Source organism: Scyliorhinus canicula, chromosome 5 (assembly GCF_902713615.1).
Source record: "Scyliorhinus canicula chromosome 5, sScyCan1.1, whole genome shotgun sequence".
In the NCBI taxonomy this organism is placed as follows: Eukaryota; Metazoa; Chordata; class Chondrichthyes; order Carcharhiniformes; family Scyliorhinidae; genus Scyliorhinus; species Scyliorhinus canicula.
In genome coordinates this window covers 187613602-187632610 of record NC_052150.1, presented here as the reverse complement: position 1 = coordinate 187632610, position 19009 = coordinate 187613602, and the positions used below count along the sequence as shown (strand labels likewise).

Below are 19009 nucleotides of genomic sequence, written 5' to 3'. Positions count from 1 at the left end.
CAGTGACCCAAGGAGGGAATCCAACCTAGGACCCTGCCAGCTGTGAAGCAACAGTACTAACCACTGTGCCACCATACCGCCCAAGGCCAAAATGTGAGATATTGTGGGTGGCGAGGGCTGTATAGAATTCAAACCCGAGTTAAACAGGTGGAATTGTGGTAAAAGTCCTTACCAAAGTTCATCTTGAGCTGAAAAGTGAACCCCCTCCCCTCCACAGATGCTGCCTGACCCGCTGAGAATTGTTTTTGTGTTCTGTTTCTATATTAACAGCGTGGCGTTACCCTTTTATTAAAAGAAAACCCTCATGGAGATAAGATGCGCTGTGAACCCTGCCTGGTTGAATAAATATAAGTTGTTGTTGCTCCTCTCAGTGCGGGTTTGCTGCCGCCAGGTCCAGGGAGAGCCTCTCTGATGCTCAGTCAGCACAGGCTCTTTGATGTGCTGTTGCCTGGGCCGGGAGCCGCCCTGCTCCTCTCCCATTGGAGTTGATGGACGGAGTGAAAGAAGATGGCGGCGCCCAGCTGGAGCTGATCATGGCGGATGCCTCAAGGTGCAAGCACAGAAAGCAGGCGAATCCGAGGAGAAAAAACGGTGAGTCGGCTTGCATTTTAACCCCTGTTGCTGCCAGGGAGGTGGGTGGGCCGAACCTTTCCGGAGTTAGGCCGAGTTGGGAGGTTTGCGCGCGTTTTTAAAAATTAAATAAAAACATTTGTTTCTTTGACCTGGCCGAGGATGCGGGTTTTTGAAGAAAAAAATATTTTAAAAAAAGCCGGTCGGCCGGCCTGCAGTTTCGTGGCTTCGCCTCATCTGCAGCCATTCGCTGATCTTTCGTTATTTTATTTTTATAAAAACGCTTGTTGCCGATGGGGGGGATTTACTGCAGGTTGCCGGTGGGTTATATTTACCTCGGTTCCCGATGTAAAAAGAAAGGCCGTGATCGGGGCCTTCGTGTGGCCCTGTGGAGCGGGCTGGGTGGTGGATGGCTTCCGGCTGCCTGTCGCCGGGCGGGCTGGTCCTGGCTTCCCGTGTGTGTGTGTGTACACACTCCTGAGGAGCCGGAGTTTGGAGCTCTCACCGTCTCTGAACATTTTATTCCATTGCCAGGGCAGCGTGGGCGTGTGACGTGCACCTGCAGTTATGTGCAGCGTCTTGAGTCCTGTTGAGGTTGTTTTTCAGGGTTTCAGAAGAGTATTTGCAGCTCTCGGCACAGAGGCTTACACCGTGAGGCACCTGGTGTCCCCCCCCCCCCCCAATCCCATCCCATCGATTAGATTTATTATACCGAAGTGCATATTGGCGGGCGATGGGCTAGTCGCTGGTCTGGGTAGCTTTAATGCCCGAGGAACGTTAATGTAGATGTGCCAAAGCATTGGGCCCATTTAAAATAAAAAGTAAACCACCTTTTTCTTTATTAATTTGCGGCATGTAGAGCTGGACCAACATTGACTACATATCACTAACAAAAGTAAACGATTGCATTTTTTTTTACTGAATTCTGAAAATGTTTTCAACATTTTGGGCATGTGCAGTGTCAAAACATCGTTTGCCTCTATCCTAAATATTTTGGGCATGTACAGTGTCAAAACATCGTTTGCCTCTATCCTGAATCTTTCCAAATTCTGCCTGAATGGTTTTTTTCAATCACCTTATTTCCAAGAAATGGAGAATGCTATTGCCAACTATGAAATGCTAACAATTTTCAAAAAGTTGTGTCAGCTTCTTTGTTACAGATAGGTGTACTTAACTGCTGGCCCGGATATTCCATTTATACTGCGTGGGCAATAACATTTGCGCAATCCCAATTTTAGTTTTATGATTACATATGGTCAATTATTTATTTCACGTAATCAATAAATTAGAATTTGGAGACCGGAGTCTCGTACCACCAAACCTCTTTGTCACCCGCCTGTACGCTTTGATCTTTGGAATATGTAATTTGATAACATTTTCATGTTTGTATATTCTGATGTGTATTGATATCTAAGGGTATCCATTTGATAACTGATATTAGTGAGATTTAAGTTTACAGTATCATACTGTGTTCATATAGCTGTTGATATCTGCTGACAAATTACAGTAGCTGTTTTAGGTTTATCATTATTGCTCTAAAATTTATTTATTTTCTATTGACCTAGGCAGTTCTTGTGCTTGCTTTTGTTATCGATTTACTGACATACTCTGCTAAAACTATTACAGTTTTAAAAGATGTCAGTGATTTATGTATTGTGTAATGGAGCTTATATCGAGAGTATACATCTTGGGACTAGTTTGTGGAAAGAATACCTCGAGTGGTACCACTAAACAGAGTCAAGCTTGCTTGTTATGGTGCATCTCCTTTTGAAGTTAGCTGATGCCAGAAGAGGTAGTTACTTCAGAGCAAGTCAGGTGCACCTGTAATGTAGTTGAAAGAAGGAAAAAAATAGATCAACTTTTAGGCAAATAACTGCAGGAGATCTCTAATTTCTTCTGTATTCTTAGATTACTTAATCTATCTTCTGTTTGCTGTTCCTTGTGTGCTCCCATTAATTTTAGAGAGATCTGAAACATTTTGCAGAATCATTGTAAATTAACTAGTTTCATGAGTTATGATAAGTATTTTGGGTTTTAACTCAGCTGAGGCCAATGAAATGGGAATCTGCTTTGCAAGGGTTCCATTTAAACTTAACTTGGGTTGTCTTGATCCATTGAATGGGCCCATGGCACAAAGCTGTAGCTATTTGCCACAAATTGTCAATCTAATTTAGGCCACATGATAGGTTGTATGAAAAATAGGGGGAGTAGGGATGCTCTTTCAAGGTTGGGTCTGAAACCTGTGGTTGGTGCAGAGTCGAGGAAGTTTTCCTGTGCTTCCAACTATGCTGCATCTGCCTGAAATGGGAAGAATTCTCCTTTAGTGATGATATCCTTACCTTGTGTGGTGAACCAGTTATTGTAGTTCCACTGTTGTTCCACTGTTACTGACAGCGCTGTATATATTCTCTGTTACTGTTTGTTCCATTTTTACTCACTGTTATATATTGTTGTTCTTCCGTGGCTCTGCCCGACTGGGTGTTGTATATAGTTTACCGATCTGTAGCCCTGTCTCCAGTCTGGATTCAGCAGCAGACAGGCTACATCTTAGAGTATTAAAACCATTACTTTGTCTTCTACAACTTGCCTCGTGTGTAGTTGATGGTGCATCACCTTGTGCATTTAAAAGAGGGGAAAAAATCAACTAAACTAAGTACAATTGCTTACACAATACATCATTTTGCAACTAAAGTCTCATAATATTATAATGTTACACCTGGTGCATTTATGTTCTAATTCAGGAGGAACTGTAGTGTTCGAACTTAAGTGCTTGTGAAATTCAAAACAGTCTGTGAAAATTTAATATCTGGCACAGGGTGCTGCAGTGTTAATTAGCTGTACCAATGGAGTACAGTTTGCTTTGCCAGTGCCTACATCCTGAGAATGATCATGTGTGTTTGTGTGCAGCAGTTTGCCACAAGGGAAATTCCTAAATTTGCCTCGGTTATTGAAGTCAATTGATGAGTAGAGGCGAGACATGTCCCTGGAGGGAAGGAAAGTTTCTGGGCCAGTTACCCTGGGATGTTATTAATACCTCAATGAGGAATAGTGTACATCAATTTCAGGTTTTTTCATGAAGAGAATTCAATATCTGATTTAAGAGGTAATTAAAAACCACAGATGCAACAGTTTAGTTCGAATTATGATTGAAGGTGGATAAACGACCTAAACTACACAAGAACTGTTTTCTTAATTTAGTCTTTGTGTAATTTTAGCTTTTATTTCAAGCTGTATTAATGTATTTAATGGAAGTAAAATTAAATTTCACTCTCACATTGTTAATTTTGGATTCGTATTGCAACAGTAAAGGCACACTAGTGTCACAGTATAGCCTTTTGTGTGAAGCTCAATGTGCTATATTTTTAATCGTGCTTTTGATTGACTTTGACAAGCTATAATGCAATTTACGTCTTTGGGAAGAAGACTGTATTTATCTGAAATCTAGATGTGCTTTTCTTTACAAGACATCAGTGACATTGAATTCCACATCCACCTGGTTGGTGGGTTCCTGGAGGCCATTAATGTGACAAGAGGCCTTTGAGGATGAGTTGTTTTGTCGACTCCCTGCTGCTCCCAACTCTAGTTTGATCTCTTCTCTTGCTTTTTTTTCTCTGTTACGTGATGGTTTATTTTTTAAGAACCAGATCACAAAAGGCCTGCATGTAGCATGTACATACTCTGTGCCCCACTGGCAGAAAGACCGGAGCTGGTAGATGGAAGTGTGGAGGGAGGAATTCGTATGTCTTGTCAAAGATTTTATAGTGCCCTGATTCGGACAACATGAACAACTTCACGTAGAAGGAGATGGCAGAAAAACCTTTTCCTGTGATTTTTGATCCACAGTAAAGTGACGTTTGACTGAACTCTGTTTCGGACTTTAAAAGATAGGCATAGTGGTGGGGGGCATTTGTATGAAGTGAGCTAAGGACCATAGTTCTCTATCTTGTGAGTTTATATTCCTTAAAGGGAGGAAAGAACATTTAAAAGAGAGAACCCTCCTCTCTTTCCCTTTCCCACCCCCTACAATATACAAATTGCAAGAACACATCAAAAATATTGGATCTATAGCTGCATGGGATGGCATGATGCTAATTATTGTAACTCTCCAACCTGCAATTGAAAAAAAAAATTGGAGTGCCCAATTCATTTTTTCCAATTAAGTGGAAATTCAGCATGACCAATTCACCTACCCTGCACATCCTTTGGGTTATGGGGGCAAAACCCACGCAAACACGGGGAGAATGTGCAAACTCCACACGGACAATGACCCAGAGCCGGGACCGAACCTGGGACCTCAGTGCCGCGAGGCAGCAGCACCAACCACTGCGCCTCCGTGCTGCCCCTCAACCTGCACTTCTGATAGGAATATGCATGGTGGTGAGGTATGAATGAAAGTGTCGAGTATTTAAAAAAGAAAAAAAAAAAATGTATTCAAATTTTCACAAAATATCAAGCAAAACAAATACCAAGAAAAGAAAGAACAACCCCCCCCCCCCCCCCCCCCCCCCCCCCCCCCCCGGTGCATACAAAAAAGAAAAATAAATTAATGCCCGTCATTAGCAATGACCAAATATACACGTCCCTTCAACCAAAAACAAAGAACCCCCCCCCCCCCCCCCCCCCCCCCCCCCACCCCGGGTTGCTGCTGGCCTTTTTCTACCATTCTGCTAGGAAATCCAGGAATGGTTGCCACCTCCTGAAGAACCCCTGCACTGAACCCCCTTAGGGCAAATTTCACCCTCTCCAATTTAATAAACCCCGCCATATCGTTGATCCAGTCCTCCACGCTTGGGGGTGTCGCATCCTTCCACTGAAAAAGAATCCTCCGCCGGGCTACTAGGGACGCAAAGGCCAGAATGCTGGCCTCTTTCTCCTCCTGCACGCCTGGCTCTCTGCAACCCCAAATATTGCGAGCCCCCAACCCGGTTTGACCCTGGATCCTACCACCCTCGACACCGTCCTGGCTACGCCCTTCCAAAATTCCCCCAGTGCTGGGCATGCCCAGAACATATGGGCATGGTTTGCTGGGCTCACTGAGCACCTAATACACCTGTCCTCGTTCCCAAAGAACCGGCTTATCCTTGTCCCGGTCATGTGAGCCCTATGCAGCACCTTAAACTGTATGAGGCTAAGCCTCGCACAAGAAGAGGAGGAGTTCACCCTTCCGAGGGCGTCCGCCCACGTCCCCTCCTCAATCTCCTCACCCAGCTCCTCCTCCCATTTACCCTTCAGCTCCTCCACCGAGGCCTCGTCTACCTCCTGCATCATTTGGTACGTTGCCCAGATCCTCCCCCCTCCAACCCACACCCCCGAGAGCACCCTGTCCTGGACCCCACGCGGCGGCAACAGAGGGAACTCTGCCGCCTGACAAACGCCCTTACCTGCATGTATCTATAGGTGTTCCCTGGGGGGAGCCCGAACTTCCCTTCCAGCTCACCCAGGCTCGCAAACTTCCCGTCTACGAACAGGTCCCTCAACCTCCTCACACCTGCCCTGTGCCAACTCAGGAACCCGCCATAAATTCTACCCGGGACAAACCGGTGGTTCCCCCGTATCGGGGACCCCATCGAGGCCCCCACCTCCCCCCTGTGCCGTCTCCATTGCCCCCAAATTTTGAGGGTAGCCACCACCACCGGGCTCGTGGTATACCTCGTTGGAGGGAGCGGCAGTGGCACCGTTACCAGCGCCTCCAGGCTCGTGCCCACACAGGACGCCATCTCCATCCTCTTCCATGCTGCCCCTTCCCCGTCCATCACCCATTTACGCACCATCGCTGCGTTGGCAGCCCAATAATACCCACAGAGGTTGGGCAGTGCCAGCCCCCCCTATCCCTACCCTGCTCCAGGAACACCCTTCTCACCCTCGGGGTCCCGTGCGCCCACACAAACCCCGTAATGCTCCTGTTAACTCGCCTGAAAAAGGCCTTCGGGATAAGGATGGGGAGGCACTGGAACAGGAACAGAAATCTCGGGAGCGCCGTCATCTTGACTGATTGCACCCTACCCGCCAGAGACAGCGGCAGCATGTCCTACCTCTTAAACCCCTCCTCCATTTGCTCCACCAGGTTAAGCTTATGCAAGGCATCCCAGCTCCTGGACCCCCAAGTACCTGAAGCTCTCCTCCGCCCTTTTTAATGGGAGCCTACCAACCCCCCCCTCCTGGTCCCCTGGGTGTACAACGAACAGCTCGCTCTTCCCCAAGTTGAGCTTGTACCCTGAGAAATCCCCAAATTCCCTGAGAATCCTCATCACCTCCGGCATTCCCTCCACCGGGTCCGCCACATACAACAATAGGTCATCCGCATAGAGCGACACTCGGTGCTCCTCCCCACCCCGCACCAGCCCCTTCCAGTTCCTCGACTCCCTCAGCGCCATGGCCAGGGGTTCAATTGCCAGTGCAAAAAGCAGGGGGGACAAGGGACACCACTGCCTCGCCCCTCGGTATAACCGAAAATACTCCGACCTCCTCCTATTCGTGGCCACCCTCGCGATCGGGGCCTCGTATAACAGCCTCACCCACCTGACAAACCCCTCCCCAAACCCAAACCTTTCCAGCACCTCCCACAAGTACCCCCACTCAACCCTATCAAAGGCCTTCTCCGCGTCCAACGCCACCACTATCTCCGCCTCCCCGTCTACCGCCGGCATCATTATAACTTTCAAGAGTCTCCGTATGTTAGTGTTCAGCTGCCTCCCCCTCACAAACCCCGTTTGATCCTCGTGGATAACCTGCGGCGCACAGTCCTCTATACTCGTGGCTAAAATCTTCGCCAACAGCTTGGCGTCTACATTTAAGAGTGAGATTGGCCTATATGACCCACACTGCAGGGGATCCTTGTCCGGCTTACGGATCAAGGAAATCAGCGCCCGAGACATTGTCGGAGGCAGAACCCCCCCCCTTCCCTTGCCTCGTTGAAGGTCCTAACCAACAGGGGGCCCAACAGGTCTGCATACATCTTATAGAATTCGAACGGGAACCCATCCGGCCTCGGCGCCTTCCCTGACTGCATGCTCCCTATCTCTTTGACCAGCTCCTCCAGCTCAACCGGCGCCCCCAGTCCCTCCACCTGTCCCTCCTCCACCCTCGGGAATCTCAACCGGTCCAAGAAGCGCCCAATCCCCCCCTCCTCCGCTGGGGGTTCGGACCGATACAGTTCCTCATAAAAGTCCCTGCAGACCCCATTAATGTCTACCCCCCTTCGCACCACATTCCCTTCCCTATCCTTAACTCCACCAATCTCCCTGGCCGCATCCCGGTTATGGAGCTGGTGTGCCAGCATCCTGCTCGCCTTCTCCCCATATTCATACACCGCTCCCTGTGCCTTCCTCCACTGAGCTTCCGCCTTTCTGGTGGTCAACAAGTCGAACTCAGCCTGGAGACTACGCCGCTCCCTCAGCAATCCCTCCTCCGGAGCCTCCGCGTATCTCCTGTTCACCCTCACCATCTCCCCCACCAGTCCCTCCCTCTCACTCTGCTCTCTCCTCTGCCTGTGGGCTCGAATGGAGATTAACTCCCCCCTAACCACCGCCTTCAGCGCCTACCAGACCGTCCCCACTCGGACCTCCCCATTGTCATTGGCCTCCAGGTACCTCTCGATACATCCTCGAACCCGCCTGCCCACTCCACGTCCGCCAGCAGCCCCACCACCAAGCGCCAAAGCGGGCGCTGGTCTCTCTCCTCCCCCAGCTCGAGGTCCACCCAGTGCGGGGCATGGTCAGAAATGGCTATCGCCGAATACTCAGCATCCTCCACCCTCGCAATCAGCGCCCTACTTGAAACTAAAAAATCAACCCGGGAATAGGCCTTATGCACATGGGAGAAGTATGAAAATTCCCTGGCCCTCGGTCTTGCAAACCTCCATGGATCCACCCCTCCCATCTGGTCCATAAACCCCCTCAACACCTTAGCTGCCGCTGGCCTCCTCCCCGTCCTGGATCTGGATCTATCCAGTGCCGGGTCCAGCACCGTGTTAAAATCCCCCCCCCCCCCCCCCCCATTACCAGGACCCCGCCTCCAAGTCTGGAATCCGGCCCAACACTCGCCGCATGAAACCCGCATCATCCCAAAGCTAGGACCTGCCCTAGCTGCATTGCTCCCTCCATTGCACTCCCACAAATCTGCTGACCCCGGCTGCCTCCCGCTGCTCCTCCGACCCCTCCCAGCGTGGGGCTTCCCCTCCTCCCCAGTGTCCACCAGCAGGCTTTCCTCCTCCCGCTCTCAAGCAGGAAAAAGCCCGTGATTCCCAGCTCCGGCCCCGCCCCCTTCAATCCTCAGTGCAGGAAAAAGCCCGTGCTTTTCACCTGCCCGACCCCACCTCCTCTACAGCAGCACCCTTTGCCGGCCCGATTGCCTTGCGGGGCCCACACCCCCCCCTCACACCATCAGCCCCCCACACTGCAGGTCTGCCCCCTCCTCGAGCCCATCCAACAAACCCAAGCAGAAAACAGTGCCCCACCCGCCCTGAAAACAACAAAGAACCAACATAGAACGAACATTAAACAGAGAATCCCCCCTCAAAATATAACAGTTACATGCAGACCCCTGCACTCAGCCCTCAGTTTGAGTCCAACTTCTTGGCCTGCACAAAGGCCCACGCCTCCTCCGGGATCTCAAAGTAAAAGTGCCGGTCCTTTGTAGGTGACCCACAAATGCGCCGGCTGCAACATGCCGAACTTCACTCCCTTCCTGTGCAGCACCGCCTTCGTCCGATTGTACCCGGCCCTCCGCTTAGCCACCTCCGCACTCCAGTCCTGGTAGATCCGCACCACCACATTCTCCCACCTGCTGCTCCTCTCCTTCTTGGCCCACCTGAGCACACACTCCCGGTCAGCAAACCGGTGGAACCGCACCAGCACCGCCCGTAGGGGCTCATTCGTCTTGGGTCTTCTTGCCAATATTCTATGGGCCCCCTCCAGCTCCAGGGGCCCCTGAAAGGAACCAGCTCCCATCAGCGAATTTAACATGATGGCCACATAAGCCCCAATGTCTGACCCCTCCAGCCCTTCCGGAAGGCCCAGGATCCGCAGATGTTTCCGCCTCAACCGGTTCTCCATCTCCTCGAACCTCTCCTGCCATTTTTTATGGAGCGCCTCATGCATCTCCACCTTCACCACGAGGCCTAAGGTCTCGTCCTCTCTTTCGGAGGCCTTTTGTCGGATCTCTCGGATCGCCACCCCCTGGGCCGTCTGGGTCTCCAGCAGCTTGTCAATTGAAGCCTTCAACGGCTCCAGCAGCTCCGCTTTAAGCTCCCTGAAGCAGCGCTAGAGAATCTCCTGCTGCTCCTACGCCCACTGCCTCCATGCCTCCTGGTCTCCGCCCGCCGCCATCTTGTGCTTCTTCCCTCGCTTCTGCTTTGGCGCTGCAACCACTTTCTTACTCGCCCCACTCCTGGACCAGGCCATATACTGCCGGGGAAATGTTGCTGGCTCCTTCCCACGTCGGGAAACATCGAACAAGTACCGCTGGGGGCCCTAAAAATAGCCCAAAGGTCCGTTCCTGGCGGGAGCTGCCGAACGTGCGGCTTAGCTCCACATAGCCGCAACTGGAAGTCCCGAAAGTGTCGAGTATTGTCGATAACATGGATATATATGTTGGTGTCTGCTTCTAATTGTCTTACACAAGATTATAATCTCAGCTGTGTAGCTGAGTACAGTTGAAGTGTCTCCGCACTTAGGGTGAGGGTGGTATTAAATGAAGGATTGTTCTCAGTGGTACTAGGCTATTCAACTCTAGGAATGTTTTTTCCTGCATTTTATCTGCACGTTTACACTCAATAGGAATCAGTGGATAACAGAAGGAATGGGCTACTCTGTTTACCTCTTGGGTAAATGAGATTAGGACTTTGTCGATTTGTGGGGGATTAGTATTAGGATGCTACCCACACACTCTGATCGACAGGGCTCTCAACCGTATCCGACCCGTCTCCTGCACTTGCGCTCTCATCCAGCATGATGTCACCACTAAACACTTCTTCCCCTCACACCGCCTTCAGCATTTTTCAGGGACCATTCCTTCCAGGATACCCTGGTCCATTCCTCCATCATCCCCAACACCTTACCTGCTCCCACAGCACCTTCCCATGAAATCGCAGAAGGTGTAACATCTGCCCCTTTATCTCGTCCCTACTCGCCATCCAAGGGCCTAAACACTCTGGTGAAGTGAGACAGCACTTCACGTACACCTCCTTCAATCTGGTCTATGGCATTTGTTGCTTCCAGTGTTATCTAGAACATACAGTGCAGAAGGAGGCCATTCAGCCCATCGAGTCTGCACCAGCCACTTACGCCCTCACTTCCACCCTATCCCCGTAACCCAGTCACCCCTCCTAACGCTTTTGAGCACCTAAGGGCAATTTATCTTGGCCAATCCATCTAACCTGCACGCCTTTGGACTGTGGGGGAAACTGGAGCACCCGGAGGAAACCCACGCAGACACGGGGAGAACGTGCAGACTCCGCACAGACAGTGACCCAGTGGGGAATCGAACCTGGGACCCTGGCGCTGTGAAGCCACAGTGCTAATCACTTGTGCTACCGTGCTGCCCACCTACATTTGAGAAACTAAACGCAGGCCGGGTGACCACTTTGCAGAGCACTTTTAGTCCGTCTGCAAGCAGCACCCCGATCTTTGTGTCTTTTGCCATTTCAACTCACTGGCCTGCTCTCTTGTCCACTTGTCCATCCTTGGCCTGCTGCAAAGTTCCAGTGAAGCCCAGTGCAAACTGGAGGAACAACACCTCTTCCGATTAGGCACTTTACAGCCTTCAACATTTGAGTTCAACAACTTCAGACTGTGCACTCTCTCCTCCACTTTCACCCCATTTTTATTTGTGATCAATTTATTTTCATCCATCGATCTGTTTTTCCCTCACCATTGTCCCTTCAACCCCACCCTACTTGGGCCATTTGTTCCCTGTTCTCAGTTGTCCTTTGACACACTGTTCACATTTGTTCTGCCGTTAAGACATTCTAATCTCTTTATGTGCCACTACTGTATCAGCAATCTTCTTTGCATCACTCCATTTACATTCCTTTTGTCTTTATGTCCACAACATCTTTGTCAATCTCCACCTATTGCTGGCCTGAATCCAGCCGCACTGCTCCATGCCTCCCCGCAACACTATGAATCTGAACCTATTTCCGGTTCTCTCCAGCTTCGACAGAGGCAAAACGTTAGCTCCCTTTTCTCCACAGATGCTGTCAGACATGCTGCGATTGTCCAGTATTTTCTGTTTTTGTTTCAGATTCCAGCATCTGCAGTAATTTGCTTTTATATTGGTGATTGAATAGGACTTGCTGTGAGTTCGCACGTGGGAAGCAGAGTTTTTGGATGCAATAAAGTTTACGGAGGGTAAAATGTGGGAGGTTAGTTAGACTGTGTTAGAATAGATTAGTCTTGAGTTAACAAAGGCATGGATGAGGGTTGAAGCAGCAGGGGACAGAGTCGGTGACGTTGCGGTGGTGGAAATAGGCAGTCTTATTGATGGCATAGATATGTGGTCAGAAGCTAAGCTTAGGGTCAAGCAGAACATGGAGGTTGTGAACAGTCTGGTTCAGCCTCATACTTTCCAGGGGGAAGGGTGGATTGGTGGCTAGGCAACAGAGTTTGTGGCGGGGGTCGAAAACAGATATCTGTCGATAACAGTTGTAATTTAGCAACTGTGGAGGTGTTGAGCGAGGTGGTGGGAGAAGGGCTGGGTGTTGCCCGTATACAAGTGGAAACTAATGCCGTAAGGTTTAATTTCATTCATCATAAGTAAGAGATGATTATCTGATCAGATAATTGCTGGGAGTCTGTAAATCAGTAAAATCATAGAATCACTACAGTGCAGAAGGAGGCCATTTGGCCCCTCGAGTTCTCACTGACTCTCAAAGAGCACCGTACCTGGGCCCAGCCCCCACCCTATCCCAATAACCCAGTAACTGCACCTAATCAATTGGACACTGAGGGGCAATTTAGCATGGCCAAGCCGCCTAACCTGCACATCTTTGGACTGTGGGAGGAAACCGGAGCACCCGGAGGATACCCACCCAGACATGGGAAGAACCTACAAACTCCACAATGTCACCCGAGGCTGGAATTGAACCCGGCTCCCTGGTGCTGAGGCAGTAGTGCTAACCACTGTGGCACTGCGCCGCCCCTCTGCAGATCTGCAAATCTGCAGACCTTTCACACACTGTCTTAAAAGTACAGAGGACAATTGGGGAATTCATGTAAATTGAATCCAAGTAGACATCCTAAGTTCTACCCGTCGCAAGATTCCGTTCACTTTGTACACTCCCCTATAATGCAGTTAATTTTCTTCTGTTTTGCGAAATATCTGTTATATTGATCAGTGGTAAACAGTGTGAGAAAATAATCCTGACCATCAGCACATATGTCTATTCGGAAAGACCTGTGGTTGAAAAATGTTATCTGATCGCAGTTATCTGACAGGTGGGGCATTCAGACTTGTTTGTCTGTGTGTATAAAATTACTGTACGAAAGTGAATTTGGCTCTGCTGTATTATATCATGTTGAAATTGGAACTGCTGCAGATGAGACAAGGAATGCATACCAGCTTCAGTTCCCATCCCAAGGAACAGCTATTTTGAAACCTCTATTTTCCATCTCTGAAACACATGCACTTCAACCAAGTACAAGCAAAATACCACATCATGTTTAGAACATAGAACATAGAAAATACAGCACAGAACAGGCCCTTCGGCCCACGATGTTGTGTCGAACTTTTGTCCTAGATTAAGAACAAATTAATCTACACCCCATCATTCTACTGTAATCCTATACCTATCCAATAGCCGCTTGAAGGTCCCTAATATTTCACCTGAAATTTATGTCCCCTTGCAATGGTTTATTCTACCTGGGGAAAAAGTCTCTGGCTGTCTATCTATTCCCCTGATCATCTCCTAAACCTCGACCAAGTCTCCCCTCATCCTTCTCCCTTCTAATGAGAAAAGGCCTAGCACCCTCGACCTTTCCTCGTAACACCTACTCTCCATTCCAGGCAACATCCTGGTAAATCTCCTTTGCACCTTTACCAAAGCTTTCACATCCTTCCTAAAATGAGGTGACCAGAACTGCACACAGCACTCCAAATGTGGCCTGACCAAGGTTTTGTACAGCTGCATCATCACCTCACGGCTCTTAAATTCAATCTCTCTGCGAATGAACGCTAGCACACCATAGGCCTTCTTCATAGCCCTATCCACTTGAGTGGCAACTTTCAAAGATCTATGAACATAGACCCCAAGATCTCTCTGCTCCTCCACATTGCCAAGAACTGTACCGCTAACCCTGTATTCTGCATTCATATTTGTCCTTCCAAAATGGACAATCTCACACTTGTCAGGGTTAAATTCCACCTGCCACTTCTCAGCCCAGCTCTGCATCCTATCCATGTCTCTTTGCAGCCGACAACAGCCCTCCTCACTATCCACAACTCCACCAATCTTCATATCATTTTCACATTTACTGACCCACCTTTCAACTCCCTAATCCAAGTCATTAATGAAAATCACAAACAGCAGAGGACCCAGAACTGAACCCTGCGGTACGCCACTGGTAACTGGGCTCCAGACTGAATATTTGCCATCCACCACCACTCTCTGTCTTCTATTGGTTAACCAGTTCGTTATTCAACTGGCCAAATTTCCCACTATCCCATGTCTCCTTACTTTCTGCATAAGCCTACCATGGGGAACCTTATCAAATGCCTTACTAAAATCCATGTACACTACATCCACTGCTTTACCTTTATCCAAGTGCTTGGTCACCTCCTCAAGAATTCAATAAGACTTGAGGCAAGGCCTACCCCTCGCTGACCATCACCTAATGCTCCACCAGGAAGTCTAGAAACGGTTGCCACCACCGGAAGAACCCAGGATCCACGCCCGGGGGCCTCACATCCTTCCACTGTAGAAGAATCCTACGCCGGGCTACCAGGGACGCAAAGGCCAGAATGCCGGTCTCTTTCGCCTCCTGCACTCCTGGCTCCACTGCGAGCCCCCAGCCCGGCTCAACCCTGGAGCCAACCACCCTTGACAACAGCTCCGTGACTCCCCTCCAGTGCAGGGCACGCCAGAACATGTGGGTGTGGTTTGCTGGGCTCCCTGAACACCTGACCCACCTGTCCTCTCCCAAAGAACCAGCTCAGCCTTGCCCCTGTCATGTGCGCTCTATGCAGTACCTTAAATTGTATTAAGCTGAGCCTCGCGCAAGAGGAGGAGGAATTCACCCTCTCCAGGCCATCCGCCCACATCCCCTCGTCGATCTCCTCTCCTAACTCCTCCTCCCACTTACCTTTCAGCTCTTCCACCGAGACCTCCTCCTCCTCCTGCATCACTTGATGGGTTGCCAAAATCTTCCCCTCTCCAACCCACGTCCCCGAGAGCACCCTGTCCTGAACCCCTCTTGACGGCAGCAGTGGGAACTCCGCCACCTGCTACCTAACAAACGCCCTTACCTGCATGTATCTGAAGGTGTTCCCCGGGGGGAGGCCGTACCTCCCCTCCATCTCCCCCAGGCTCGCAAATTTCCCAACTACAAATAGGTCCCCCATCCGCCTAATACCGGCCCTGTGCCAGCTCAGAAACCCTCCGTCCATTCTTCCTGGGACAAACCAGTGGCTCCCCCGTATCGGGGACCACACTGAAGCCCCTACCTCCCCCCTATGCTGCCTCCATTGCCCCCAGATTTTGAGGGTAGCCGCCACCACCGGGCTCGTGGTATACCTCGTTGGGGGAAGCGGTAACGGCGCCGTCACCAGCGCCTCCAGACTCGTGCCCACACAGGACGCCATCTCCAACCTCTTCCATGCCACCCCCTCCCCCTCCATTACCAACCCACGTATCATCGCCACGTTGGCGGCCCAGTTATACCCACAGAGGTTAGGCAGTGCCAACCCCCCCTATCCCTGCCCTGCTCCAGGAACACCCTTCTCACCCTCGGGGTCTTCTGCGCCCGCACAAACCCCATAACGCTCCTATTGACCCGCCTGAAAAAAGCCTTTGGAATCAGGATAGGGAGGCACTGGAACAAGAACAAAAACCTCGGGATCACCGTCATTTTGACTGACTGGACCCTGCCCGCTAGGGAAAGTTGCAACACATCCCACCTCCTAAACTCCTCCTCCATCTGCTCCACCAGCCTCGTAAAGTTAAGCCTATGTAAGGCCCCCCAGCTCCTAACTACCTATAGCCCCGGGTACCTAAAACTCCTCTCCGCCCTTTACAGCGGGAGCTCACCAGTCCCCTGGGTGCACTACGAACAGCTCACTCTTCCCCATATTGAGCTTATACCCGGAGAAATCCCCGTACTCCCTAAGGATCCTCATCACCTCCGGCATTCCCCCCACCGGATCTGCCACGTACAACAGTAGGTCATCCGCATATAGCGACAGCCGATGCTCACACACCCCCCCCCCCCCCCCCCCCCCCCCCAATCCCCCTCCAGTTCCTCGACTCCCTCAGCACCATGGCCAGGGGTTCAATCGCCAGCACAAAGAGCAGGGGGCACCCCTGCCTTGTCCCCCGGTGCAGCCGGAAATACTCTGACCTCCTTCCGTTCATAGCCACACTCGCCACTGCGGCCTCGTATAGCAGCAGCCTCACCCACCTAACGAACTCCTCCCCAAATCCGAACCTTTTCAGCACCTCCCATAGGTATCCCCATTCCACCCTATCAAAGACCTTCTCCGCATCCATCGCCGCTGCTATCTCCGCCACCCCTTCCACTGCCGGCATCATTATAACATTTTAAGAGCCTCCGTACATTAACATTCAACTGCCTCCCTTTCACAAAACCCGTTTGATCCTCGTGTATGACCTGTGGCACGGTGTCCTCAATCCGCATGGCCAGCAACTTTGCATCTACATTTTGGAGTGAAATCGGCCTATATGACCCACACTGTAGGGGATCCTAATCCCGCTTCAGGATCAAGGAAATCAGTGCCCGAGACATCGTCGGGGGCAGAGGCCCCCCCCTTCCCTTGCCTCGTTGAAGGTCCTAACTAACAGCGGGCCCAGCTGGTCCGGGTACTTCTTGTAGAATTCAACCGGGAACCCATCTGGGTGCCAGTCCAACTGGCGCCCCCAACCCCACCACCTGCTCCTCCTCCACTCTCGGAAACCTCAGTCGGTCCAGGAAGCGACCCATCCCTCCCTCCTCCACTGGGGGCTCAGACCGGTACAGTTCCTCGTGGAAGCTCCAAAAGACCCCGTTGATGCCCGATGCGCTTCATACCATGCTCTCTCTTCCATCCCTAACTTCCCCAATCTCCCTAGCTGCCTCCCGCTTCCGAAGCTGGTCCGCCAGCATCCGGCTCGCCTTTTCTTTGTATTCATATACCGCCCCCTGCGCTCTCCTCCACTGCGCCTCCGCTTTCCTGGTGGTCAATAAATCAACTCAGCCTGGAGGCTGCACCGCTTCCTCAGGGGCCTCCGCGTACCTCCGATCTACCCTCACCATCTCCCCCACAAACCTCTTCCCTCTCTCTCCTCTTCCCCCTTTCCTTGTGCGCCCTAATGGAGATCAGCTCTCCTCTGACCACCGCCTTCAGCGCCTCCCAGACCACCCCTAATTGCACCTCCCCATTATCATTAATCTCCAGGTACCCCTCTATACACCTCCGGACCTGTCCGCTAGCAACCCCACCTCTAGACGCCACAGCGGTCGTTGATCCCTCTCCTCCCCCAACTCAAGGTCCACCCAATGCGGAGCGTGATCTGAAATGGCTATCGCCGAGTATTCCGCGTCCTCCACCCTCGGAATCAGCGACCTGCTCAAGACAAAAAAATCAATCCGGGAGTAGGCCTTGTGGACATGGGAGAAGAACGAAAATTCCCTAACCTCCGGCCTCATAAATCTCCATGGGTCCACCCAGCCCATCTGGTCCATGAACCCCCTCAACACCTTGGCCGCCGCCGGCCTCCTACCCGTCCTGGACCTGGAGCGGTCGAGTGCTGGGTCCAGCACCGTGTTGATATCCCCTCCCATTATTAGACCACCTGTCTCAAGGTCTGGAAACCGGCCCAACATCCGCCGCATGAAGCCCGCATCGTCCCAATTCGGGGCATACACATTAACCAGCACCACCCGCTCCCCCTGAAGCTTGCCACTTACCATCACATACCTGCCGCCATTGTCTGCCACCACGCTCGACGCCTCAAACGACACTCTCTTCCCCACCAAAATTGCCACCTCCCCGGTTTTTCGCATCTAAGCCCGAATGGAACACTTGCCCTACCCACCCCTTTCTCAACCGTACCTGATCCACTACCCTTAGGTGGTCTCCTGGATCATAGCCACATCCGCCTTCAGATGCGTGAATACCCGGGCCCGTTTGACCGGCCCATTCAGTCCCCTTACATTCCAGGTTATCAACCGGATCAGGGGGCTACTCACCCCCCTCCCTCGCCGATCCGCCATAGCCCTTCCTAGACCAGCCACGTGCCCGCGTTCCCCGCAAGGCCCGTTCCCCACAGCGGCAGCAACTCAGTTCCCCCCCCCCCTTTAGCTAGGTCCCCCCCTAGCTGCGTTACACCCCCCATTGTACTCCCGTGAGTCAGCTGACACCTGACCCCGGCCACTCCCGCCGCTCCAACGACCCCCACCCCCCAGTGTAACACTGCCCCTCCCTTCCCTGCCCACAAACAGGCTCACCTCCTTCCTCTTCTGGTCCCAGTGCGGGAAAAAGCCCGCGCTTTCAACTTCAGCCCCGCCCCCTTCAACCCTTAGCGCGGGAAAAAGCCCACGCTTTCCACTCGGCCGGCCCCAGCTCCTCTGATGCAGCTCCCCTTTCAGGCCCAGTCCCACGAGCCCCATCCCAGTTCCCCCCCCCCCCCCCCCCCCCCCCACCCCGTGGGGCCCCATCAACCCCTACCGCCCATCAGCCCCCCAGGCTATTTTCCAACCCCCACTTCACGAGCCCATCTAGCGGGCCTGTTCATGCTCTCTCTTAGCTCCCCTAATCCCTTTTCTTCAGTTCCCTCCTGGCTATCTTGTATCCCTCCAGCGCCCTGTCTGAACCTTGTTTTCTCAGCCTTGCATAAGTCTCCTTCTTCCTCTTAACAAGACATTCAACCTCTCTTGTCAACCATGGTTCCCTCACTCGACCATCTCTTCGCTGCCTGACAGGAACATGCATATCAAGGACACGTAGTATCTGTTCCTTGAACAAGTTCCACATTTCAATTGTGTCCTTCCCTGACAGCCTATGTTCCCAGCTTATGCACTTCAGTTCTTGTCTGACAGTATTGTATTTACCCCCCCCCCCCAAATTGTAAAACTTGCCCTGTTGCACGCACCTATCCCTCTCCATTACTAAAGTGAAAGTCACAGAATTGTGGTCACTATCTCCAAAATGCTCCCCCACTAACAAATCTATCACTTGTCCTGGTTCATTACCAAATCCAATATGGCCCCCCTCTGGTCGAACAGTCTAC

At 51.5% G+C, this 19009-nt stretch overlaps 1 protein-coding gene across 7 annotated transcripts in view; it reads left to right on the top strand.

The window, feature by feature from the left end:
• The first annotated feature begins 367 nt into the window (after nucleotides 1–367).
• Nucleotides 368–19009, top strand: part of znf438 (zinc finger protein 438) — a 341546-nt gene continuing 322904 nt past the window's right edge. For 6 of the 7 annotated variants that reach the window (XR_005460779.1, XM_038798254.1, XM_038798252.1 and 3 more), the window contains exon 1: nucleotides 368–591. Coding sequence is in view for 6 of the 7 variants with exons in the window: in XM_038798254.1 (XP_038654182.1) it covers nucleotides 437–591 (155 nt within the window). In the remaining variant the exon portion in view is untranslated. The remainder of the gene's footprint in view (nucleotides 592–19009) is intronic. The other variant, XM_038798256.1, reaches the window with a different exon arrangement.